Raw genomic sequence first — 26837 nt, forward strand, 5'->3', positions numbered from 1 at the left:
CCTGACTGTGTAGCAATCTCATCACTGTGCAATTCAGGTGCCTTATGCATAACTTCAAAAGATTCCTCATCCTTTAACCATGAGTACACTGGTTAAACGAGCAAGAAATACGCATTTAACAGTTGTTGATTTGGAATTAAAACATTTTTAAAAGAGCTATATTATTGCAGTGCAGTAGTTATTGCCTGTGACTTGGTGGTCAGTTTTCATTTTGTGCACAAAACAGGAGTTGATGGAGAGAACTTTGCTTCTTCTAAATATGGAAATAACTACATGCATGTCAGGCTTATTCTTTACAGCCAAACATGATAACCATTCTACAATGATATAAAAAATAGTGAAAACAACCAAATGTATAAAGCTTATGGATTTCAACTATTTCAGCTGGCAGTTATCTTAAATTACACAATCATATAATAATTCAGCACAGGATGCTGTCAAACAGTTCAGGAACTTCAATCCAGTTAGCTTCACTCCTTCCCTACACCCTAGAATATTTTTCCTTTCAAGTATTTATCTGCTTCCTTTTTAAGGTTACTTTTAAATCTATATTCATCAACTTTTCCAAATCCCTGTTATTCATTGCTCTAAAAATGTTTATCGCTGTGTCTTTTTTGGAACTTTAGCCGGTCATCTTAAATCTGGTCTTCTCAGCAACCAGGAACAATTTCTCCTTTTTTATTGCTTGCAAACCTTTCATGTTTTAATAACCTCCTCTTCACTTTTTCTCTCTTTCCTCAGAGTTTATCTGAATATCTGCAGCCCTACATCTTTGGACCCTCTGCAGAGCCTTCATGAACTTCCTGAAGTGCAGTACCCAGAAGGATTGGGTACAATATTCCAATTGATGGTTAACTACAGTTTTATATACATTTTGGGCTTTGTTCTCCATGCCTTATAAACTAAATCAACTTAAAATAAATAAGGTAAGTTCCAAAAGTTTTGATGTTATTCAGCTCAAAAAAACTAGGAACAAAAATGCTTTGCCTTATACTGTTTACATAAACCATGAAAAACAAACCTTTGTTCTATATTGTTAAATTTAACAGGTTTTCCATTTCTCAAAAACTGTATCCAACACAGATAGAATTTTAAGATGTGCTCAGGTTGCTGCCAGATTATACATCCCCACAAGAAGGAGGTAACAGTTGTTTCTTCAATTAACAATATACTTCAACATCATGTCAGATGATTCAAAGTGCAGCCTGTTCCACAAATCATCCCTGTTGTAATCACTGACAGCTGTTCTAATTCAGTGCCTGGCTGAAAGTCACAGTACCATTTGTGCTTGAATCAAGACAGTGTCAGAGTCAAACCAGATTGGAAGATCAAGAATCAAGTTTCATGGTTAGTTAAAGGGAAATGGGCATGGATTGTTTCCTGCACCAGATATTATAAACTGCTTTTCAAGCAACATTACAAAAGATTATTTTTGTCAGGAGTTTTACCATACATCTCAAAGGCTGCCAGTTTCAATCTACTTATGACCAAACAGTAGTCTCTGTTGTAGCTGTTGGCTGCCATTTTTATACCTATGAATAATGGGCTGCTATAAATGCAGAATTCACCTCTCCAGATCTGTAAGTCAAAACGGTGCATATGAAATTTATAAATATTTTATAAATATGCTCGGATAATTGAAGGCAAAATACAGCATGTGCTAGAAATCTGAAACAAACACAAAAAATGCTGGATAATTAAGTGTGAGGCTGGATGAACACAGAAGGCCAAGCAGCATCTCAGGAGCACAAAAGCTGACATTTCGGGCCTGGACCCTTCATCAGAGAGTGGGATGGGGACAGGGAGCTGGAATAAATAGGGAAAGAGGGGGAGGCGTACCGAAGATGGAGAGTAAAGAAGATAGGTGGAGAGGAGAGTATAGGTGGGGAGGTAGGGAGGGGATTGGTCAGTCCAGGGAAGACGGACAGGTCAAGGAGGTGGGATGAGGTTAGTAGGTAGATGGGGGTGCGGCGTGGGGTGGGAGGAAGGGATGGGTGAGAGGAAGAACAGGTTAGGGAGTCAGAGACAGGCTGGGCTGGTTTTGGGATGCAGTGGGGGGAGGGGAAGAGCTGGGCTGGTTGTGTGGTGCAGTGGGGGGAGGGGACGAACTGGGCTGGTTTTGGGATGCAGTGGGGGAAGGGGAGAGTTTGAAGCTGGTGAAGTCCACATTGATACCATTGGGCTGCAGGGTTCCCATGCGGAATATGAGTTGCTGTTCCTGCAACCTTCAGGTGGCATCATTGTGGCACTGCAGGAGGCCATGATGGACATGTCATCTAAAGAATGGGAGGGGGAGTTGAAATGGTTCGCGACTGGGAGGTGCAGTTGTTTATTGCGAACTGAATGGAGGTGTTCTGCAAAGCGGTCCCCAAGCCTCCGCTTGGTTTCCCCAATGTAGAGGAAGCCACATCGGGTACAATGGATACAGTATACCACATTGACAGATGTGCAGGTGAACCTCTGCTTAATATGGAAAGCCATCTTGGGGCCTGGGATAGGGGTGAGGGAGGAGGTGTGGGGGCAAGTGTAGCACTTCCTGCGGTTGCAGGGGAATGTGCCGGGTGTGGTGGGGTTGGAGGGCAGTGTGGAGCGAACAAGGGAGACACGGAGAGAGTGGTCTCTCTGGAAAGCAGGCAAGGGTGGGGATAGAAAAATGTCTTGGGTGGTGGGGTCGGATTGTAGATGGTGGAAGTGTCGGAGGATGATGCATTGTATCCGGAGGTTGGTGGGGTGGTGTGTGAGAACGAGGGGGATCCTCTTTGGGCGGTTGTGGCGGGATCGGGGTGTGAGGGATGTGTTGCGGGAAATGTGGGAGACGCGGTCAAAGGCGTTCTCGACCACTGTGGGGGGGAAGTTGCGGTCCTTGAAGAACTTGGACATCTGGGATGTATGGGAGTGGAATGCCTCATCCTGGGAGCAGATGCGGCGGAGGCGGAGGAATTGGGAATAGGGGATGGAAGGGCCTGTACTGTGCTGTACTGTTCTACGTTCTTTTACCCTGGATCCCATGTGCTTTGACCTTGTTTATCAGACTCCCACATGGGGCACTGTCAAAGGCTTTGCTGAAATTCATACATCAACTATACTACCCTCACCTACACATTGGATTTTTTTGAAGAGGTAACCAAACAGGTTTATTTGGCATGCCCTCCCTCTGGCAACATCATGCTGATACTCTGATCAAACTTTGCTTTTCTGAACAGAGCTGAATTCTCTCTTTCAGAATTTTCTACTATAGTTTTCCTAGCACAGATATCAGACTCACAGATCTGTAAATCCATGTTTTTAATCTTTATCACTCTTGATAGCTGTTCTCCAGTCCTCTGTCACTTCTCCTGTGGCCAGAAAGGAATCAAAACTTTGGGTCAGGACCCCTGCCATTTCCTCCCTTGTCCCCCACAGCAACCTTGGACACAACTCATTCAAACCTGGGGACTTTGTCCACTTTTAAGCCCACCAAAAGCTCTAATATCTCCTCACTCTCTCTAGCAATCTGTTCAAGAAACCCACAGTTCGTCATCTTGATTTCTGGATCTACATCCTCCTTCTCCTGACTGAAGGCAGCTTGCTTAGCTAATTCTTCGCTCACAGCTTTCAGGACCTCTCTGTGAATTCACCTTTTGAAAAAGTTACAATCACAATACGTGAAGCCAAGTGTGGTGATCGGCAGAATGCCACAAATGCAAACCCGTAGCAACCTCTGCCAGGTTTCATGAGATGGGTTCCAATTTCTACACGAGGATTTGATTTCTAATGCTGGTAACAGTATCTGTCTAACTGCACCATGGCTTTTTTGTATTTTGTGACTACAAGTGTAGGGTGGAATGTGTTTTATCAGTTGCAAAATGTTTTGAGATAAACACGGAACAAGGCAGCTTCTTCTGTAGGAGTCTGATGAAGATGGCTCCCACCATCGGATCTAGAATGAAGCTATGTCCCATTCTGGTAGTTTTCTGAGCTGCAGAATAGTCCACAGTTAATGTCCCAAATGTAAGTCGCAGATAAGATCTACTACCTTGGTATGGAAGCAAACCTGAAGAAGAATAGATCTCATTATCAACTTTAGATTGATTTTTCTGGATTAAAATAGGATTTGTGCACCTGCTATTCTACTACTTCTAGTTGATTTTAAATCCATTCAATTGTTCAAAAATTCCTGTAGTTCTTGACTCAACAATCGCCTCTACTGAACACACTTTTTAAACTCCCTTTGGCCATACATTAGCACTGTTGTGCCACAGGAATCAGTTCCAAAGACTTCAGTTTATCACATTACTTATACATGACATGGATGTGAGGACCAAATGGGGTGCTATTAAATTTGCTGATGACCCAAATATAGGGGAGGAACTAAGTTGTGAAGAGGGCATAAGGAGGTTGAAAAGGAATTTAGAAAGCGAGTTTTGAGAAGATTTGTAGCTCAGTTTGAGGTTCTGGATGAGAGTTTGCTCACTGAGCTGGAAGGTTAGTTTTCAGACGTTTCGTCACCATTCTAGGTAACATCATCAGTGAGCCTCCGATGAAACGCTGGTGTTATGTCCTGCTTTCTATTTATCTGGTTAGGTTTCCTTGGGTTGGGTTGGAGCCAATCTACCATCCCCAGAGAAAAAGAACAGGAAATGACATCACCGACGCAGGAAATGACATCACCAACCCAAGGAAACCTAACCAGATAAATAGAAAGCGGGACATAACACCAGCGCTTCATCGGCGGCTCACTGATGATGTTATCTAGAATGGTGGCGAAACGTCTGAAAACTAACCTTCCAGCTCAGCGAGCAAACTCTCATCCAGAATTTAGAAAGGTTAAGTGTGTGTGCAAAAATATGGCAAATGGAATATTATGTAGCAGAAAGTGAACTTGTCCATTTGGCATTAAAAACAAACAAAAAATAGTTATTCATATAGTGAGAGATTGCCTTGTTCTGAAAGATACAGGAATTTGGGAATGCATAAATATCAAACTGCTAGCATGCAGACACAGCAAATAATTAGGAAAACTTATAGAATATTATCAGTTATTGATAAGGAAATTTGGTGTATGTCATTGCAAAATTAATTTTGGTTAAAGATGTATTTCTTGGTTCTTGAGGCACCTTTAGTTGAGAAGATGCAGTGTTTTAACTAAGATTTTTTAATGACTATTTTTCATTAACTTCAATGCATTGATTGTCATGTGCCATATGTCTGCTCCAAAAGACTTAACTTGGTCCTGGACTATCATTTCTAAAAGCTTTTATCCATAAAGATTAACTTATCTGTTGACTTTTCTGTTGTTGCTGGGTTTAAACAAGGGTGCGATAAATTATGTCAGTGATTTGGACTTTACTCAGTAAATTTATAATAACAATACATATGGATATTTGGGATATAAAGTATGAATAATCTTGGTACATCAATATACGAACACAAAATTCCCTTAAAATAAACAATGACAATTTCTTGAGACAAGATCTTTATTGTATGCTGCTTACATTGCTTACCTAATGGAAGTGTTGACTATCTGGCATGAATCTGTCCATGAAAAGCAACATTTATTTGCAAATCAATCGAGCGTGTAAAGCAAGGATAAGATTCAGACAGTTCAATTTATTGCTTCACTTATTTTTTCTCATGGTCAATTTTTCTCTGCACAGCATTACATCCCCCTTCAGGTGTCACTACGGCTGAACAGCACAACAGGATAGCAGTATATGTGCACATTTCAGAAGGTCTAATGTATATCATGACAAACTAATCACCCAGCATTCGGGGTATGGCTTGAAGGCAATTTCTGTACTGATGGAACCATTTACATTGAGCATTTTGTAAATTAAAACTTTGAATATAAATCACATGACCTTGATTAGTGGGCTGCTCGTTTTAATAGCATATAAATTCAAGTTGATTGAAAAAAATCAATGTAAAACAGGAGGACTGGTTGAAACAAACAATATTATTTCTATTTAGGTTGAATCTACATAAATTAAGAGGTTTATGAGGTTCACAGGATGATGTGGACCAATGTTACTCTGTCATCTTTCAGTTGTTTAAATGAATAAATTCATTGTCAATAGGCCACAGACATCATATATTACTTTACACTAATTGTAAAAGGTGAAGAATTTATTGTGTTTGTTGCCAGGTAGATAAACATGCTGCTCAATGGAGCAGGCTATAGGATATAGCCTCAGACAGAAAACCAACAAAATATAAAGTACGTGCCTAGGCTTTGCTGTAAGGATCTGCAAATGATGCAACAGCAGTTATAAAACTGAGATGCTCATTAGTCCAGTCTTAGTGACTTACATTAGTCAATTTCCTAGCTGAAATCTTGCAGCTGACAATAACAACTGCAAGATTGGGCAATGATGTCCATTTTTAATATGTAAATAATCTACATGGAAACAACATTCATGACCACCATCCATTATACCTCAATCATACTAACAGTCCAATCGACCATGTTCAAAAATTATTTAATAATTTCCATCTCTTCTTTGATTTATAGAAATATTGTGCTGTACATTGAAAATGGGCAATGATCCCACAATGCTGCTATATTTATCCCTTAATACAACATATCAATCAAAATTATAACTATAAATGAGTAATTCAAGACAGTTAAAATGTTACTTAATGAATTAGTCATTGTAAATATATGGCAGGATAGAGGTACTTTTAGGTCTTGGAATGCTAAAATAAAGGTTCATGCCCAACAAGGTATTGTTTACAGCTACACCTTCAGTGAAAGGTAATAATTAGAAGACTCAATGAATGATCATTGGAAGTAAGAGATGCAGGGAGATCAACCCAAAGTATTCCCAAACATCTACAAGAAATTGATTCATAACAGTGCTGGCAAATATTTGAATTTAAAAAAAGGGAGAAAATATTGTAAAATAAAGCTGAACGTGACAACAATTTTATGATAAACCTCACAGAATATCAAAAGAAGGGTGAAATTTTACTCATAAATTAATAACTTGTTAACAGCTTAATACAAAAATACACAAATTAGCTAGCAGACTCATGAATAAAGCGATATGGTGAGTCAGGAAACTTCAGGACTTGGTGATCAATTTATAATACATCACAGTTTGATTTGGACAAATTTGCTTTGCTCAAATAGCATTACTTATTGTCTGCTCATTATGTGTTTTAAAACTTGTTGGATTTGCTAATTAGATCCTAGAGTCTGAGCAGCACGGTGGTTCAGTGGTTAATACTGCTACCTCACAGCAGCAAGGACCCAGGTTTGAGTCCAGCCTTAGATGACCATCTGTGCAGAGTTTGCACATTCTCCCCAGGTCTGTGTTAGTTTCTGTCAGATGCTCTGGTTTCCTTCCACAATCCAAAGATGTACAGGTTAGCTAGATTGGGTATGTTAAATTGCCCCAAAGTGTCCAGGGACATGCAGATGAGGTGGATTAGCCATAGTAAATGAGGGGTTATGGGTTTAGGGTGGGAGCTGAGTCTGGGTGGGATGTTGTTCAGAGGGTCGGTGCAGATTCAGTAGGCCTTTGCTTCTGTTCAAGAGGTGTCCATAGAAATAGTGAACGCATTGTTGAAAATTCTATAGCTTCTGGAGCAATGCCCACATACTGGAAGGTTGCAGATACAGCCTGACTACTTGAGAAAGGGTGGAAAGAGAAAATGGGGAATTGTAGATCTGTTGGCCTGATCTTAGTTGTAGGTAAAGTATTGGAACCATACAGTGAGAAATTGAACATCTATAAAATAATGCTCTGATTGGGCAGAATTAATATATTCATGAAACAGATATCACATTTGACAAACCTAAGGAACTTAAATCCCTCCCTGCTGTGCAAACTTTCCAGCCACACATTCTTATTTATACCATCTTCTTATCTCTCTATTTACTTACACGTGGCACTGACAGTAATTCAGAGATTACTACTATCGAGGTCCCATTTGCTAATTTTCTATCTAGTTCCTTAATATCCAATTGTAAAACCACCTTTCTCATGTTGTTACTATCAACACGCACTGTGACCTCTGGCTGTTTGCCCTTCTTCAGAAGATTTTCTCGCAGCTGGTCTGCGAAATCCTTGACCTCATCACCTGGAAAGAAACACACCATCCTGTTTTGCTTGAACGGCCTGGTGATCATTCATTCCCTAACTACCTGTTCGCCCCTAACTTGCAGCATCACCACCTTTCTGAATGTGCCCTCCACGTAGTTTCCTGCCTTGGAGATGCAACTTTGAGAGTTCCGCTGTTGTTCATGCTCTAAAATCTTGAGCTCAAGCTTGTGCGGCTCATGACACTGCCTGTACGTGGGATCACTTGCTTTACGAGCAATGTCTACAATTTTCCACTTGCCAAAAGGCAAAGTTCTGTTTAACTGACCTGTCCTCCGATACCTATACCTTGTATTGTTAAATTATTTTATGTATTTTATCCTTTGTCATTTTAACTTACTTTAACTTTACTTGTAATCTTTTAAAGCACAGAAGGAAGCCATTCAGCCCATGAGCTCACCAGGCAACAAGAATCTGCATACATCCATTCCATTTTTCCGTGGCTTGGCCTATAGCCCTGGAGATTATGCTAACACAAGTGAATACCTAAATACTGCTTAATTTACAAGAACTTCTAACTCAACCACCATTTCAGGAAGTGAGTTCCAAACTCCCACCACTCTCGAGGTAAAATAAGTTTCCTCAAATCTCCTCTTTGTATTATAACTCTACCATAAATCTATATCCTCTCACTAGAGACCCCTTGAAATGAGGGGTGGGAGGGGGCGGGGAGAAGAAAAGTTTCTTTCCTAGCCCTATATTTATGCCACTCAAATTCATATACCTCCATCAGGTTTCCTCAACCTTTGCTGCTCCAGGGAAACCAGCTTCAGCCTATCGAGACTTTACCCATGCCTCAGATTCTCCAGCCCAGGCAGCACTTTGCCAAATCTCCTTTGAACTGTCTCTAACATCTTCCCTATAATGTGGTGACTGGGACCAGGCATTGCTCCAGTTTGACCTAATCAGCCTTTTACATGGTCTCAGAATAATTCCCCTGCTCTTTCATTCTATACTTTGGCTAACAAATATGTCTTCTTAATCACTTTATCTACCCACCCTGCTGTCGCCCTGGATCTGTTGACATTCATACCAAGATTTCACTTCTGAGCTGGATCTGATTTAAATGGGGGAAGACTGCAAAAAGATACAGAACAAAGGGGTTTGGGAGTCTTCATCCATGAATTACAAAAAGCCAGTATCTCAGTTCAGTGGGTATGACAGAAAGCAAATGGTAGGTTGGACTTTATTCCAAAAGAGAAAAGAATATATAAATAGGGAGGTTTTGCTGAAAACGTACAAGACAGTAGTCAGACCATAGCTGGAATATTTAGAAAAAGGGCTCAAAATTATTCAAAAGAAAAGATATTTTGGCACAGGAAGCAGTCAACAAAAGGTTCACTAAGCTGCTAGCATGTACGGAGGAACTTTCATAAGACAAGAGGTTGAGTATAGCAGGTCTGTATTCAGTGAAGTTAAGAAGAATGAAAACAAATTTTATTGAAACATAAGATTCTTAGGGACTTGACAGTATTGATGCAGAAAAGTTCTTTCTCCATGTGGCAAGAGTCTTGGACCAAATGGTGTTATCTCAGAGTAAGGGGTCACCCAATTAAGACAGATGAGGAATTTCTTCTCTCAGAGGGTAGTGACTCTGTGGAATTCTGCATTGCAGAGGGCTGTCAAGATGGATTGCTAATTATAGTCAAGGCTGAGACAGATTTTTAATCAGTAAGAGAATTATGGGTTGTAGGGAAAAGGCAAGAAAATGGAATTGACCACACTGAATGGTGGAGCAGACCTGATGGCTCTTATTGGGCTACTTGTGTTCCCATATCTTATTGTCTGTATACTTTCCAGGGTCCTACCATTCAGTGTAAACCCTTTCCTTGTAGTCTAACTAGGGAGGTGTAACTTCACAATATTCCAGTTTGAATTCCAGTTGCCACTCTTCAGCCCACCTGACCATTACTTTAATATTCTCTGTGTTCTGGGATGTATAGATTAGGTGAGTTATAGGGGTATGGATCTTGGGTGGGATGTTCCTAGGGTCGGTGTGGACTTGTTAGGCTGAAGGGCCTGTTTCCAAACTGTAGGGATTCTATGAATTCTATATGATCAAGACAGAGGTCAGCAAATTAATAATTACTAATGATATATTGTAATTTATGTTTATTAATAATTTAATTCATGTTTATGAAGAATAATTAATAATTGTATCTCTGTTCATGACTGCATGTCATACTAACTATGGGCTCATGTGTACTAGGCACCCCATTCAGACTAACTCAGAAGTGCATCGAGCTGTGGATGTGGTGTATATGGGCTTCAGTAAGGCATTTGATAAGGTTCCCCATGGTAGGCTCATTCGGAAGGTCAGGAGGAATGGGATACAGGGGAACTTAGCTGCTTGGATACAGAATTGGCTGGCCAACAGAAGACAGCGAGTGGTAGAAGAAGGAAAATATTCTGCCTGGAAGTCAGTGGTGAGTGGAGTTCCACAGGGCTCTGTCCTTGGGCCTCTACTGTTTGTAATTTTTATTAATGACTTGGACGAGGGGATTGAAGGATGGGTCAGCAAGTTTGCAGACGACACAAAGGTCGGAGGTGTCGTTGACAGTGTAGAGGGCTGTTGTAGGCTGCAGCGGGACATTGACAGGATGCAGAGATGGGCTGAGAGGTGGCAGATGGAGTTCAACCTGGATAAACGCGAGGTGATGCATTTTGGAAGGTCGAATTTGAAAGCTGAGTACAGGATTAAGGATAGGATTCTTGGCAGCGTGGAGGAACAGAGGGATCTTGGTGTGCAGATACACAGATCCCTTAAAATGGCCACCCAAGTGGACAGGGTTGTTAAGAAAGCATATGGTGTTTTGGCTTTCATTAACAGGGGGATTGAGTTTAAGAGTCGTGAGATCTTGTTGCAGCTCTATAAAACTTTGGTTAGACCGCACTTGGAATACTGCGTCCAGTTCTGGACGCCCTATTATAGGAAAGATGTGGATGCTTTGGAGAGGGTTCAGAGGAGGTTTACCAGGATGCTGCCTGGACTGGAGGGCTTATCTTATGAAGAGAGGTTGACTGAGCTCGGTCTCTTTTCATTGGAGAAAAGGAGGAGGAGAGGGGACCTAATTGAGGTATACAAGATAATGAGAGGCATAGATAGAGTTGATAGCCAGAGACTATTTCCCAGGGCAGAAATGGCTAGCACGAGGGGTCATAGTTTTAAGCTGGTTGGTGGAAAGTATAGAGGGGATGTCAGAGGCAGGTTCTTTACGCAGAGAGTTGTGAGAGCATGGAATGCGTTGCCAGCAGCAGTTGTGGAAGCAAGGTCATTGGAGTCATTGAGACTGCTGGACATGTATATGGTCACAGAAATTTGACGGTGCATACATGAGGATCAATGGTCGGCACAACATTGTGGGCTGAAGGGCCTGTTCTGTGCTGTACTGTTCTATGTTCTATCTATGTTCTATGTTCTGCATCATCATATCAGATTACATCCCACTCAAAGGTGCAGTCATGCATAATGCACTGCGTACACAACTACATTTAACAAGGCCGCATTCACTCTCACTTGAATGAAATGTCACAGGATAAAACATTTTACACCTCCATACCAATTGGCTCAGGCCAATTGGCTGCAATCACATGCTGGGGCTTTTTTGCCTCAGCGACGGGAAAATGTGCGTGGGAACAACAACGTAGAACCCACCCCATACCAAAAGTATTGTTTTTCATATCAAAACCTAGCCTTGATTATGTGCGATCGCTAAACCACTTACTCTCAACCCATTTCCAGCCAGCATGGCTCCAAGATTCATTCAAAGATAACAAATGGATTTGTTCCTTCCTTTAAAAACAAAACGAAACTTTTTTGCAGACATTTTTGTATTGTGACTGGTATGAGATTAAGCATATTATAATTTGTACATGGCAGGATTTATTTTGCCTTAAGTTTTTATTCAATTTCTTATGCTGAGGCAAACTTTAACCTACTAATAAAATTAACAGTGCTATGATCAGAACCGCACGACTTTGAACGAATGAATGTATGAATGAAACTTACAGTGTTACAATAACTGACACGACTGTGAAACTGAATGAATGAATGGGCAATAGTAAAAATTCTCAGACAGATGTGACTAAACTTTTATTTAACACCGATCATTTTACTGTGTAGACTTGACATTTCTACTAGCCTTTTTAACTCTGAAGATAACAGGACTAAAACCTTTTGAATTACGCGAGGCCAAACCAGAGAAACACTCTAATATCAGCATAGTCAGAACTGCAGATGCTGGAGTCAGGGTCACTCTCCACAACTCCCTCGACCGCTCCACACTCGCCACTAGCCCAACCACCCCCAGCAACTTGCCCCCACAACTCCAACCTCACCTCCATTCAAGGCACCAAGCAAACCTTCCATATTAGACAAGGTTTACCTTCACATCCGCCAACGAGGTCTATGGCATCCGATGCTCCTGATGTGGCCTCCTCTACATCAGTGAGACCAAGCAGAGGCTCGGAAACTGTTTTGTAGAGCACCTGCACTTGGTTCGCGACATACGACAACACCTTCTGGTCGCGAACCATTTCAACTCCTCCTCCCACTCACTGGGTGGCATGTCCATTCTGCGTCTCCTCCAGTGCCATAATGACAGCACCCACAAACTGGAGGTGCAGCACCTCATATTCCACCTGGGAGCCTACAGTCCATTGGCCCAATTGTGATTTACCAGTTTCAATATCTCCATACCCATGGCCTCATCCCATGACCAAACTCCCTCTCACCCCACCTCCTTGACCTGACACAACCTGTCCATCATCTCTCCCACCTATCCGCCCCTCCCACCTCACTGACCAATCCCGCCCACTCCCGACCTGCACTCATCTATCACCATTGCATCTACCCACCCCAGCCCCACCCTCCTCTCTCTATTTCTGAGCTCATTTTGCACCCCCCACCATTTCTGAAGAAGGGTTCCAACCCAAAACATCAACTTTCCTGCTCCTCTGATGCTACCTGGCCTGCTGTGTTCATCCAGCTTCACACTGTGTTATCTCAGACACTAATCTCATTAGAATAACCACTAATACTTGACAAGTGTTTGAACCATCCCTGATTTACTGCAGGACAGATTTCTGTACAGCAATCATTACTTAGCAATCAAGTGTTAGTGTGTGCATACATCAATATTCTATGTATAAAAGAGGCTACCTTTGAGCTATTCTATTCTATTTTCGCCTCGCATCGTGCTGCTGTGAATATACAATAAACAGGCTTTTTTCGCCACTCACTGATCTTGATGATCTGTTTCTTTGAACACAATCTCACACATATGACATGAGTAGTGGGGAGGAAAACTGCACTAAAGAGACAGTTATATCATCAGATTGGCATAACAGGCTTGAGGGCTTGAGTAGCATATTCCTGCTCCTATATTTCTAATGATTCATCAATGTAATTGCAATTCTTGTCTCTATTTTGTTTATACTCTAGTATTCAGAGCACCTGAGGAACCTTGTAAACATGGTACAAGCAACAGTTTCTCTGGTCTTGTACACATTTCAATTAAACCTACAAAGATACAGGATAAATACACAAGAAAATGTGGACAACAGCATAATCTCAACTCAATAACTTGTACGCATATTTTACAAAAGATTAATGAGAAAACTTGGCAAATTTTGTCGTGCCCTGTTTGTCTGCACAAAAAAATTAAATGTGTTTTATATGTTCAAACTGTCATAAATATATTAGACAAATAAAGAACATTTTGAACTCACACAGAAGTTGAAGGCCTCATATTTATTATACGTTTTTCCCCTTGAACATGGATTAATTCATCAGAACTTTGTTTTTTGTTCCAATTTAGGGCTTCAAATGTAATTGGCTAATAATGGAACGTCTCATATTTACACTATGTCTACATAACAGAAATATTTGGGCCAACCAACCTACGTCAGACTTCATGCCACATGAACTTGTCTGGTTGGAGAGATTTACAACTAATGATGAAATATCCCACAGACATTGGAATTTATGTATTTTTAGTAAGAAAACTACTACAGGAGATTACACCCCAAACAAGAATGAAAATGCTCAATTGTTGCTGGTCATGAACACTCACCTATATAGGACTTCTGACCAGATGGCACTGGAACGAATGTGCAAAAGTAGCTATCCGACTGTAAAAAAAGTGGAAAAAAAAATTCTTAGAACTCTTTAATGACACAGTTTAAATTTCAGCCCATTTTTATAATCCAATTGAAACACAGAATTTGTTTCAAATTAAACATATTAACTACTGTGAAATGGAATTAATCTCTGAAGTTAAGAGTTTGTTTTAAAATTTCAAGAGCATTTTGTTAAGTTACTTCACCTGTGTGTTGTGCCACAGAAAGCTAGCACACGGTTCAAAGCAACAATGAATTTTGAAACACAACTAAACTACCAGCATAGATAAAGTCACTATATTCCCAGAAGACCATAGGGCTACTCTCTACTTAGAGAGAAGTAAATGGTGGTGGTTTAGCCTGAGGGTCACCAAACCTCAGGTGAGCAGAGTTTGAAAAGGAGAGTCCTTCATGGAGGAAACAGAACCCAAGCTGGGTGTCACTTTGCATCGCAAACCAGCCATCCAGCCAACTGAGCTAACTGACCCCCTCGGTGCAGGTGAGATTTATGAACAGATCATCAGTGAGGTGGGGTCACTGATGCACTGACCAATATCACAACAATATCAGAGACTGGAATTAATCAGATTTTATTATGTTGAGACACACTCCTGGCCCAGTACCCAATTACACTGATAGGGGATTGCTTAGCTCACTTGGCAGGTGGACTGGTTTATGATGCAGAAGGGGTTCAATTCCTCCATTAGTTGAGATTACCATGAAGGACTTTCCTCCTCAACTTCTCCCTATGCCTGAGGTGTGGTGAACCTCAGGTTAAACCACCATCAGTCGCCTCTGGCTCTAATGAAAGAGCAGCCCTGGAGTTCTCTGGGGCAACGTTATTTATATGGTAAAGGTAAAGACGCAAAACAAAGCTGCATTTCACTTCTTAGCCTGCAAATAAATCAAAACTTAAGACCAAAAGAACCTATTAATGTGTCAGCTCAGCACAGCTTCACTCTCAACAGTTAAAAAGTTTCTGAAACACAGGCATTTGCTACTTTCCCATGGATTCATCTGACTTGTTTGTATCTATGTCAGCTCTTGTGTAGACTGGTTTTGGTGATTTGCCTTAAGTATGTGTGTGATGTTGTTGAACCACAAAATTATTGACAGTAAATGTGATGCTGACACAACACAATTATGGCCTCAGGTAGACCAACACTAGCCAAGAAGCTCTAAGTAAAAATGTGCATCCTATCCTTTGAGCTATAAAACCCAGTTAGCTGAGCTTCAGGTTATACAATCTGACTGCAACCATTTTGTCAACAGAGAATCACCAAGAAGGCACAAGGAGGCAACATAGCACAGTTTTATCAAGGGGAGGAAAACCTCGCTCTTCCTTCTGCCAGCGAGCGATTGCAGTCATCCTGTTCATATAAATGGTGGCATTCAGTGTTGCAACTCTTCAGCTAAGTGTTTTCACTTTATTAGCACAATCTGACTTCATATAGAAAAATGAAATTAAATACAACTATAAATATTGAAAATGAACAATTAATTGAAATTCTGTTTGACAGAATTGCAATCATACCTAGACAACAAATCACTAATTCCTCTTTAAAATAAATTAGGCACTAATCAGGGCAATATGCCCTGTCTACCTCTGATTACCCAAGAGGAATAAAACGTCTCAAAAGTTTGAGGAATAGGTGATCATAGTTGTCTCATGGTGCCACTATGCATTAGTAACACAAGTGGTATATGACACTAACAGAATGCTGCCATCAAGCCAAAAAGACGTTCTGCTTATGACACAATTGGTTAATAATGGTATATGAATTTGAGTGCGGATGTGATATCAAGTTTGTTGGCCATACATCTGAGGATTTCTGGATTATATCAAACAGCGTATCGCTTTGGTTATTTGCAGTCAGCCTGGACTTGCAAAATCTGCAACACAGCGGCAAATGTCAGATACCATTCTATAACTGAAAACTACTAGAGTGTTTCAGTTATGAAAAGAGGCTGAATAGGTTCAGGTTGTTTTCCTTGAAGCAGAGAAGTCTGAGTGGGGTCTTCATTCAGGTCGACATAACTGTGAGGTGGATAGATGGATTGGATAGGAATGGACATTTTCTCTTAGCAGAGGGGTCAATTACCAGTAAACATACACTATAAATATTTGTCTCACACCCACAATGTCTCGTCAATCAGAAGAATCAAGAAGCTTGGCACCATCCTGAACAAAACAATCCACATGACTGGCAAAACAGCCATCACCTTGAAAATTCACATGCTCTCGCACCAACACATATTGGCAACAGTGTGTACCATCTCCAAGATGCATTGCAATAACTCACCCAAGCTCCCTCAGCAGTAAATTCCAAACCTAAAATCTGTACCATTGCCCCTCTAAGCCACTCACATCCTGAACTGAAACTATATCAACCATTCATTCAAAGTCACCGGGTCAAAATCCTGAAACTCCTTTCCTAACAGCAATGTAGATACCTTCACAGCAAGAAGTGCAGCAGTTCACAATGGTTTCTCTCACTACCAACTTCTCCAGAACCAAAAACAGTTTGCCCAACCTGTCCTCGTAGCTAATACCCTCCAAGCTAGGCAGCACCCTGTTAAATCTTTCCTGCATCTCCTCCAAAGCTTCCACATCTTTCTGGTAGTGTGGAAACCAGAATTGTGCACAATATTCCAAACACGGTCTAACTAGAGATCTTCACGGCTATGACAAGACTTGCCAATTTTTATACTCTATGCCCCAAATGGTGAAGGCAAGCATGCCACATACCTTCTTGAGTACCTAACCCATTTGTGTTGCCTCTTTCAAGGAACAATGGACTTGTATGCCTCTATCCCTCTGAATGTTGATGCTATTCAGGGTTTGGCCATTTACTATATGCTTCTCTCCTGCATTAGATCTTCCAAAATGCATCACCTTGCACTTTCCCAGATTAAACTCCACCTGCCATTTCTCTGCCCAAGTCTCCAGCTGTATCCTCTGGCAATCCTCCTCACTGTGCTCAACTCCCCCAGTCTTTCCATAATCCACAAGCGTATAATCAGGCCACCTACATTCTCCTCAAAATATTTTTTCTGTATGACAAACAACAGTGGTCCCAGCACTGAAGCCAGTGGAATACTGGTCACAGACCTCCAATCAGAAAAACACCCCTCTACTTATACACTGTCTTCCATGACTTGGCCAGCTCTGTATCCATTTTGCCAGCTGACTGTGGGTCCCATGTGACTTTACCTTTTGTGTCAGCCTGCCCCCTGAGAGACCTGTCCAAGGCCTTGCTAAAGTCCATATAGCTAACATTTACTGCCTTGCCCTCAATAATCATCTTTGTCACCTCCTCCAAAAACTCAAATCAAGTTTGAGAGATGCAGCCTTCCCCACAAAAAGCCATGCTGCCTGTCAATAATAAGTCTGTATTTTTCTGCGAGAGAGTAAATTTTATCCCTCCAATAATTCTCAATAATTTCCCTACCACTGATGCAAAGGTCAACAGCATGTAAACTTCTCGGATTCTCCCTGTTGCCCTTTTTAAAGAGGGAGCCACGTTGGCTATTCCCCAGTTCTCTGGGATCTCTCCGGAGACGACAGAGGACATAAAGATTTTGTACAAGGCCCCAGCAATTTTCTCACCTTCCTCCCTCCACATTTTCGCTTACACAAATCAGTTCTTGTGGATGCAATTTTTGTATACAGGTTCGTGGGATTTTAATATTAAAATCACTGACTTTTATACAATTATCTAATTATTACTACTTGTGATTCTTACAGAATTAGAAAATGCGTTTTAGGTGACTAAAAAAGCGTAGTTTAAACAATATGCTGCACAGAAGTATAAAATGTGCATAGAACATTAAGGCTACAAACAGTTGAGTTTCTGGTCAACGGGAATGCCCTAGAATGTTGATAATGGGAGATTTAGAGATAGTAACTCCATTGAATGTCTAGGGGCAATAGTTAGATTGTCTCTTTATTGGAGGTGGTCATTGCTGGGTTTTTGTGCAGCATGAATGTCATTTTCCTCTTCAGATAATGTCCAAATCTTGCTAAATTTGAACATGGACTCATTCAGTATTTGAGAAGTTGTGAATGATGCTGACCATTGGTGAATGCAATCATTACTGAACATCGGCATTTATTATCTTATGTTGGAGTGAATGTCATTGATGACACAGCTGAAAACTGAAGAACTCCTGTAGTGATGTCCTGCAGCTGAGATGACTGATCTCAAGTAACCATCTTCATCTGTGCCAGACAGGTGTCCAACCAGCAGTTTTCCACCCAAATCCTGTTGATTACAATTTTGCTATTGCTTGTTGATGCTACACATAGTCAAATATGGCCTCAATGTCAAGGGCTGTCATTCTCAACTCACCTCCAGAATTTAGCTCTGTTGTCCACATTTCAACCAAGTTTGTAATGAGGCCAGAAGCTGAGTGTCTCTGGCAGAACCCAAACTGAGCAGGGTCACCAAGTAGGTTATTGCTGGTGATAGCACTGTCGTTGACACCTTCCACCTTCTAGACCGATAGGCAGTAATTGGCCGGATTGGATTTATCCTGCTTTTTAAGTACAGGGCACACCTGAGCAATTTTCTACATTGTTAGGTAGATGTGAGTGTCATTACTGTACTAGAACTGTACTAGCTAGGGGAGTGGCAAGTTCTGGAGCACTAATCTTCAACACTATTGCTGGAACATTGTCAGAGCATCAAATATCAGTCTTCAGCTAATTTGATCCACTTCTGTGGACAAAACAACTGAATTCCAGAAGTGTGGTGAGGGACAGACGTCGACATCAAGGCTAAATTTAAGTGAGTGCGGAGTCAACATGGCGTAGCAGAACTGGAGTCAGTGGGAACCAGTTTTGACTTGGTTTCTGTTCATTAGAGTAATAGCTGGCACAAATGATGATTGTGGTTTATGATAACACAGTTTAAATGGATAGATTTGGAGATGAAAAAGTTATGAGAATACGGCTCTCTGCAGACCAAGGCCATTATTTCAACAAATTGTTTGAAGCCAGTTCAGCGTGGACTTCGCAGACATAGTCTGTTGAGGACAGGTGTCGCATAAGTTTGTTTCTGATCTCTGAAAACGATACAATGATTCAATAAACCTCAATTCTATTCCTAGCCAGATATTTATTAATTTGAGAAACTTTATTTCAATAATTAGGGATCTAGAATAACAAATATGAGGACAGTCAAATTTGCAGCAATTAGTTGTTAAGGTATAAACTTTTTGAGTTTATTTTAAAATAACACTAATCTATCTTTCATACTGATGTATTTAGTACTTTTTTCAATACCTTACTTATAGGAAGGATACTTATGGCAGAGTTCCACATTTTGGATCAAGGCATAGGTAAAGTTTATTTTCCGTACATAATCACGTGCAATTGGAACGTGATGGATAAGGCTTCACATCAGCTGAGCCATTCCTGCTGTGAACATTATTGCAATGATCTTGAGAATTAGGTTTCCTGTACAATCTTGGGGGCCGAAAACAGAAGTAAGTCTGGGCTGTCTGCGTTGGTCAAAGCTTTTCAGTATTTAGGTTCACTGAGCAGAATATTTGGTTTGAAGGTCAAGACTAGGTGTTTCTTCTCTTATCCATATCCTGACCCAGCATACCTTTCTGCTCTCCTTTCCTTGCCACCATCCCAGAATTAAATTCCCTTCTGAAATACACAAAGCTAAACTTTCTTCCTTTCTCAGTAATTTGCACCAAGCTCATAGAAATGTCAGTTGTTGCTGCTTTATGAGCAGAACTCCTCAGATGTTTCTTCCTCCTCTCTTACGACTATTCTGGGATCTAAACCAATCTCAGTCAACCTAACATTCAAAGCCTCTCAGAATTTGCCAATATATCAAAAATCAGAATTGCCTCATTTCCTTCCAAAATGTACATTTATTCATGAACAAGGGAGTTACCATTTGTGCTATTTTTGTGGAGAACTGACTCTGACCTAATATGGGACACAAGTATGTGCAACCTTACCAATTATTAAAGCCTTTACAAATGGGTACTTGCCTCTCCAAACCTACTGATAATTATCACAAAAACAGTCCATAATATACTGTTTCAGGCATGCTGTTGTCTCACTTAGAAATTCCACTTCCCACACTGTCACTCTGATGCTTTCAACACTCCCCCAACCATAGCCAAGCATTATTGTATCACCCTGAGTTATAAACAACATCGACTGAGCGGTTTTGGGTTTGTTTATTATCGATTAAAACAGTATGTACAGATTAAAACAGTATTCGTAATATAATTGGCTCTATCCCATGGCTTTTACCATTGTATTTTGAGAGTCTACATTCAAACAGTGTTGGATATTGGATATTGAAACACTTGAAATCAAACTTCAGAATGATAATGATCTTTCACTTGTTCTGATTTGTAATGATTCACTGGCACTTGAACATAACCCAAATTAAAATGTCATTTATGTCTCAACTAGTCATGCTCCTATCTCTGAATGACACCATTCAGAGTTCAAATCCCATTTCATGACTTCAGCACAAAAATCAGGCCTGACGTCATGTCCAGTCTCCCACCCCGCTCAACCCCACCACTTGTCAAACATATGCATTGCTGGCTGGCCAAGCATTAATTGCCTGTCCCAAGTTTCCCCAAGAAGGTTGTGGTGAACTACTCTCTAGAACTGCTGCAAGTTGACCCATAGTATCCTTAGGAAGGGAATTCCAAGATTCTGATAGAGAGATACTGAAGGATTGATGACATATTTCCAAGTCAGGAACAGTGAATATCTTGGAGGGGAATTTCCTGGTGATAATGTTCCCATGCATCTGCTGCCTTTGTCCTTCTTGGTGGAAGTGGTCGTCAGTTTGGAAGGGGCTTACCAAAGATCTTTAGTGAACTTTGGCAGTATTTCTGTTCTAGTACATAGTATGCATTGCTGCAACTGAATCCCGGTGTGGAGGGAGTGGGTTTTTGTGGATGCCACGCTACTAAGTGAGCTGCTTTGTCCTGCATGGCGTCAAGCTTCCTGAGTGTTGTTGGAGTAGCACTCAAACAGGAAAGTGGGGACAATATTCCATCACATACCTGACTTGTGCCTTATTGATGGTGGACATCTACGGGGAGTTGGGAGATGAGCTTTTTGTTGTAGTATTCGTAGCCTCTGACATTCTCTTGTAGCCACTGTGTTTATGTGGTGAGTCCAGTTGAGCCTCTGTTCAGTGGTAACTCCCCAAGATGTTAACAGTGGAGGATTCAGTGATAGCGACACCACTGCATGCCAAGTGCAGTGGTAAGGTTATCTCTTATTGGAAGTGGTCATTGCCTGGAATGTGCATGGCACAAATGTTACTTCCCATTTGTCAGTCCAAGCCGGGACATTGTCCAGATCCTGTTGCATTTCAACATGGACTGCTTCAGTATCTGAGGAGTCATGAGTTGTGCATAGCATTGTGGAATCAGCTAACGTCCCCACTTCTGACTTCATGATGGAGAGATGATCATTTATAAAGTTGGTGAAGATGGTTGGGCCAAGGACATGACCCTGAGGAACTCCTGTAGAAATGTTCTGGAGCTGGGATGACTGGTCTCCAACAATCACAACCATCTTCCTATGTGCCAAGTAGAACTCCAACCACCAGAGTGTATACCCCCAATACCCATTGATTCCAGTTTTCCTACGGATGAGGATACTTCTGGAGGTCAGGGCATCAGTACTATTGCCAGAATGTTGTTAGGACCCATAGCCTTTGCAGCATCAGTGTCTCCAGCCATGTGACAGAACTCAAAGTGAGCTTCAATGTGCAGATTATTGCAAGCAATTGCGACTTGGTAGCAATTTTGACGACACCTTCATCACTTTACTGATGTTCGAGAGTAGATTGATAGGGCGGAAAGTGGCCAGATTGGATTTATCCAGCTTTCTGTGTACAGGACATAACTGGAAAAGTTTTCACCTTAGTGGATACAGAACTGTATCATCAGTACTGTAGCTCTGCTAAAACGCCTTAGCTTGGGAAACAGCACATTTTAGAGCACTTCTTCAGCATTACTGTAAGACTACCAGGGCCCAAAACCTCTGCAGTATTCAATGACTCCAGACATTTCTTAAAAACGATAGGCTGAAGACTGGCATCAATGATGCTGGGAACCTTCAGAGGAGGTCATCATTCACTTTGCACTTCTTCAGTCTTATCTTTTGCACTAAAGTGCTGAGCTCCCCCACGGTTGAATGAGTTTAATAGTCCATCACAATTCACCATTAGACGCGGCAGTATTGCAGAGTTTAGATAAGATCCATTGTTTATGGAATTCCTCAGTTCTGTCTATCACTTAAAGGTCTAGGCCAGAAACATCAGCCTTCCTGCTCTTCTGATGCTGCTTGGCCTGCTGTGTTCATCCAGCTCTACACCTTGTTATATCATAAAAATAGTCTTGTTTTGTATATTCACAGGTTGACACCTCATTTTCAGGCATGGTCTACTGCTCTCTTCATTGAACTAAGGTTGATCCTGCTTTGATGGTAATGGTAGAGTGGGGATTACGCCATGTGGGGATTAATGCCTAAGGTTATTGACTGTATCAGAAAATAGTTCTGCAGCTGACCCCCAGCACCTCATGGATGTACATTCGAGTTGCCAGACGTGTTTGAATCTAACCCATTTAGTGTACATGACACAATGGAAAGTATGCTCAATGTAAAGACAGGACCTCCACAAGATCTGTGCAGTGGTCACTCTACCAACACTGTCATGGAGAGATCCATTTGTTGTGGGCAGATTGGTAAGGATGATGTCAACTATGCTTTTCCCTCTTTCCAGCAGCTGTGTCCTTTAGAACTTAAGGAGTTGGATCACTAGTAATGCTGTCAAGTCATTTTTGGTGATGAACATGAAGTCTCGCGCCCTCGGTACATTGTGCACCCTTACCACTTTCAGTGCTTTTGCCAAGTGATTTTCAAATGGCAAAGCACTGATTCGTCAGGTGATGAGAAACTGCACAGGTAATCAGCTGGAAGTTTGCTTGCGCATGTTTGACACTTCATGGGTCTCTGAGGACTATCAGAGCAACTCCTTTCTGAACATACAGCACTGTAGTGTCACCTGTGTCTGTGTAACATGACATATTCAGATATGATGGTATTGTTTGGTACGTTATTTGTAAGGTATGATTTTGTGAATGTAGGTATGTCATGCTGTTGTTTTTCTCGTCTGTGAAACAACCCTCCCAATTTTGACACTGGCCCCTAGATGTTACCAAGGATAACTTTACATGGTTGACAGGACTGCTGTTGACATGTCCAATGCCTTAGTCATTGCCAGATAGTCTGTCTGGTTTAATTTCTTTCTGTAAACTTTGTAGCAATTAATATAACTGAGTGTCTTGATGGGCCATTTCAGAGGGAAGTTAAGATTCAACCACATAGCTGTGCGGATGAGTTACATGTACGCTCGGCCAGGCAAGGATCTTAAATGAAATTAATGAAGCCAATTGCGTTTTACACCAATCAACAGTAGCTTTCTTTTAATTCCAGTCATTATTGAATTTGAATGTGAACCCAGGTGCGTAGAACATTAGGGCCTGAGCACCTTCTCCCATGTCCTTATCATGACATGAGATGCTACCACAAACAACCCATTGTCAGGTACAAACAGTCCCCATTAGCAGCTATTCATTCCAACAGGCTGATCTTTACCCACAGCTTTATCTGCCCAACTGTTGTTCTCCTTCTTGGTCTCTGGGTACCATCTCCATCTATCATTATTCCAACCCCCTTCCCCACCCTTGCTCTAGCATATTTATCAATATTTTTCTAGATACAATCCGTTCTGAAGACCGGTAAGTGACTCTGCTTAAACTTCATCAATTTTACTAACACCATACACCACAGCCTCAAGTTCACCTGGACCATCTCTGATACCTCTCTCTTCTTTCAGGACCATCTGTGTCTCCATCTTTGAGAACCACCTTGAAGTGATATCTATGTTAAGCTCACTGACTCCCACAGCTACCAGACTACACCTCCTCTCACTTACCTTCCTGCAAGAATGCAATCCCCTATTCCCAATTCCTCCATCTCCACTGCATCTGCTCCCAAGATGGGGCGTTCCAATCCAAGACATCCCAGATGTCCGCATTTTTCAAGGATCACAATTTCTACCCCCCATGGTGGTTAAAAATGCGCTCGACTGCCTTTCTTACATTTCCCGTACCTCAGCCCTCACACCCCCTCCCTGCAATAAAAACAAAGACAGAAGACAGAATTCCCCTAGTCCTCACATATCACCCCATTAACATCCAGGTTCAACGCATCATTCTCCGCCACTTCTGCCACCTGTAATATGACCCTACTATGAAGGATATCTTTCTCTCCCCACCCTTATCTGCCTTCTGCAGGAACCGCTCTCTCCACGACTCCCTCGTCCACTCCACACTCCTCACCAGCCCAATTACCTCCAGTCATGAACCACTTCAAATCCCCCTCCCACTCCCTGGACAACATGTCCAGCCTGGGCCTCCTTCAGTGCCACAACGATGCAGCCCAGAAACTGGAGGAACAGCACCTTATATTCCGCCTTAGAAGCCTTCAATCCAACAGACTTTACTAGCTTCAAAACCTCCCCGCCTCCAACCTCATCCCAAGACCAGTGCCCCCTCTCATCCCCAGTTCCTTGACCTGCCCCTCTTGACTCCCAATTATCCACTCCTCCCACCTCACTGATCAACCCCCACCCCAACTTCCTACCTACATTCACCCTTACTAGCTTCATCCCTGCCTCCTTGACCTGTCCATCTTCTCCTCTACCAATCCGCTCCACTATCCACCTTCTATCACTGCCCCCTTCTCTATTTATTTCAGAGTCCTCTTCCCATCCCTCATTTCGGAAGAAGGTTCCAGAGCCAAAATGTCAGCTTTCCTGCTCCTCTGATGCTACCTGGCCTGCTGCATTCCTCCAGCTCCTGCTGAATTTTTCAAGTGATTTCTGATTCTGCTTCTGACTTCCAGCGACTGCAATTCTTTGGGGTTTTTTTGTCTAAACATTACTTGGGTTACTGGATTACTAGCCTAGCGACAATGCCACTCAGCTATTGCCACCCCAGCTCCAAGCCCAACTAAATTATGTGCTGTATAAACATCATGGTAAATCAAAGTAGATTTTACAGAACTCAATTAATTGCTCTATTACTAAGCACCAATATTTTCCATAATAATTAACTGCTTTCTACTGCTGTCAGTTTCCAATCCAAATTATTTTTCTATTTATTCCAAAAGCTTTAAGCTTTATAAGCTTCTGGAGAATTTCAACATAGTTCTTCTATAAATGCAAGTGGATTACCATCACCGACCAAATGAGTTTCCTCTTTAAAAAGTCTTTATTATTATTTCAAAAGATTTGTAATGCCGAACATTTACTCGAAAATGTCATTTATTATAGGTTTTATGCACGTATTAGATAGCCAGTGAAACATCCAGTAAGAAGCTCAAGCACACATTATTTTCTTCATAATTTGAATTTTTAATACCATCTAAATTCTTGGGATTACACTGGCGAATCCAGCTTCCCTGAATCAAAACACCTAAAAAACACAAAATCCAAAACATATTTGGAAAACAAACTGTGCTGAACTAAATGTATCAACAAAACAAAGGCCAACATTTTGAAATCACATGCTCAAAGTTTCTCAATATGCTGGGTGCATCCAAAGGTGCAATGGCCTTATGTTGCCAATCTATGCTCTTTATTCCCCCAATTTTCAGAATTATGACATTGAGTCCCAGCAACATTCAACCACTCAATCATGTACCTATTCTTCATATAATCCTGCTGGATTGTTGACAGGGTATTCAATTAAGGATAGCAAGAGCGAAGATTCAAGTACAATTCTCATTAACATCTATGCACACTATTCCTCAGAAATCAATGAATAGAAATCAAGCTGGAACTAATCCTTAACTATCTTTTATTAAGGAAGGAAAAAGCAAACAAGTGGCAATGTTTATTTTTTCATAGAGCAACCCAGCTTTGTTTTTAAAAAGTCCAATTACATTTATTTTCTATAGCAAAATTCATGCTTTTTTCACATATCCTGTATTTACAACAATTCATTATGAAACATAAATAGACTTCCCAAATTTAAGCAGCTTTTCACAGATATTCCCTGGGCTTTGTGAAATAATGAGCATTATCCGCAAGAATGAGTCATCCCTTCTGCAGAGTAACTCTTTTAAACGCTATTCCAGTTACATTGCTGCAGTACCTCAAAGTGCTAGTACAAAATGAAATTGGCATTTCAAAAGTTCCTCGCTATCAAGGAGAGCAAAATTAATTAAGCAGCAGATTCAAGAACAGTAAAGCTCTATAATGTAAAAACTAGAATCTGTAACTATTGCAAACAAAGTATAATACTATAGCAATGGCACTGAAAATAGTGATAATACTTAGGGTGAATCTTGTTTGAACAGCATTTCTCCATTATATTATTCCCCACTGCTGAGTGTAAAAGCCAACTTTTGCTTCTTTCATTTCACTTGAGATGGAGATCACTGACACAAAATTTGGATGGTTCAATGAACATTTATCTCAGAAATAAGTTAGCCACAAAATACATGCAATGACATTCACAGCATGAATTCCAACAGAAAAGGGGCATGAACTTCAAAAAAAA

At 41.1% G+C, this 26837-nt stretch overlaps 1 protein-coding gene across 7 annotated transcripts in view; it reads right to left on the reverse strand.

Annotated features, from left to right (window-relative positions):
* Nucleotides 1–26837, reverse strand: part of pam (peptidylglycine alpha-amidating monooxygenase) — a 212053-nt gene that overhangs the window by 96558 nt on the left and 88658 nt on the right. For all 7 annotated transcript variants that reach the window (XM_048527249.2, XM_048527248.2, XM_048527247.2 and 4 more), the window contains one exon: nt 14159–14216. In XM_048527249.2, coding sequence (XP_048383206.2) covers nt 14159–14216 — 58 coding nt within the window. The remainder of the gene's footprint in view (nt 1–14158; nt 14217–26837) is intronic.

This window comes from Stegostoma tigrinum, chromosome 3 (assembly GCF_030684315.1).
Source record: "Stegostoma tigrinum isolate sSteTig4 chromosome 3, sSteTig4.hap1, whole genome shotgun sequence".
Taxonomy (NCBI): Eukaryota; Metazoa; Chordata; class Chondrichthyes; order Orectolobiformes; family Stegostomatidae; genus Stegostoma; species Stegostoma tigrinum.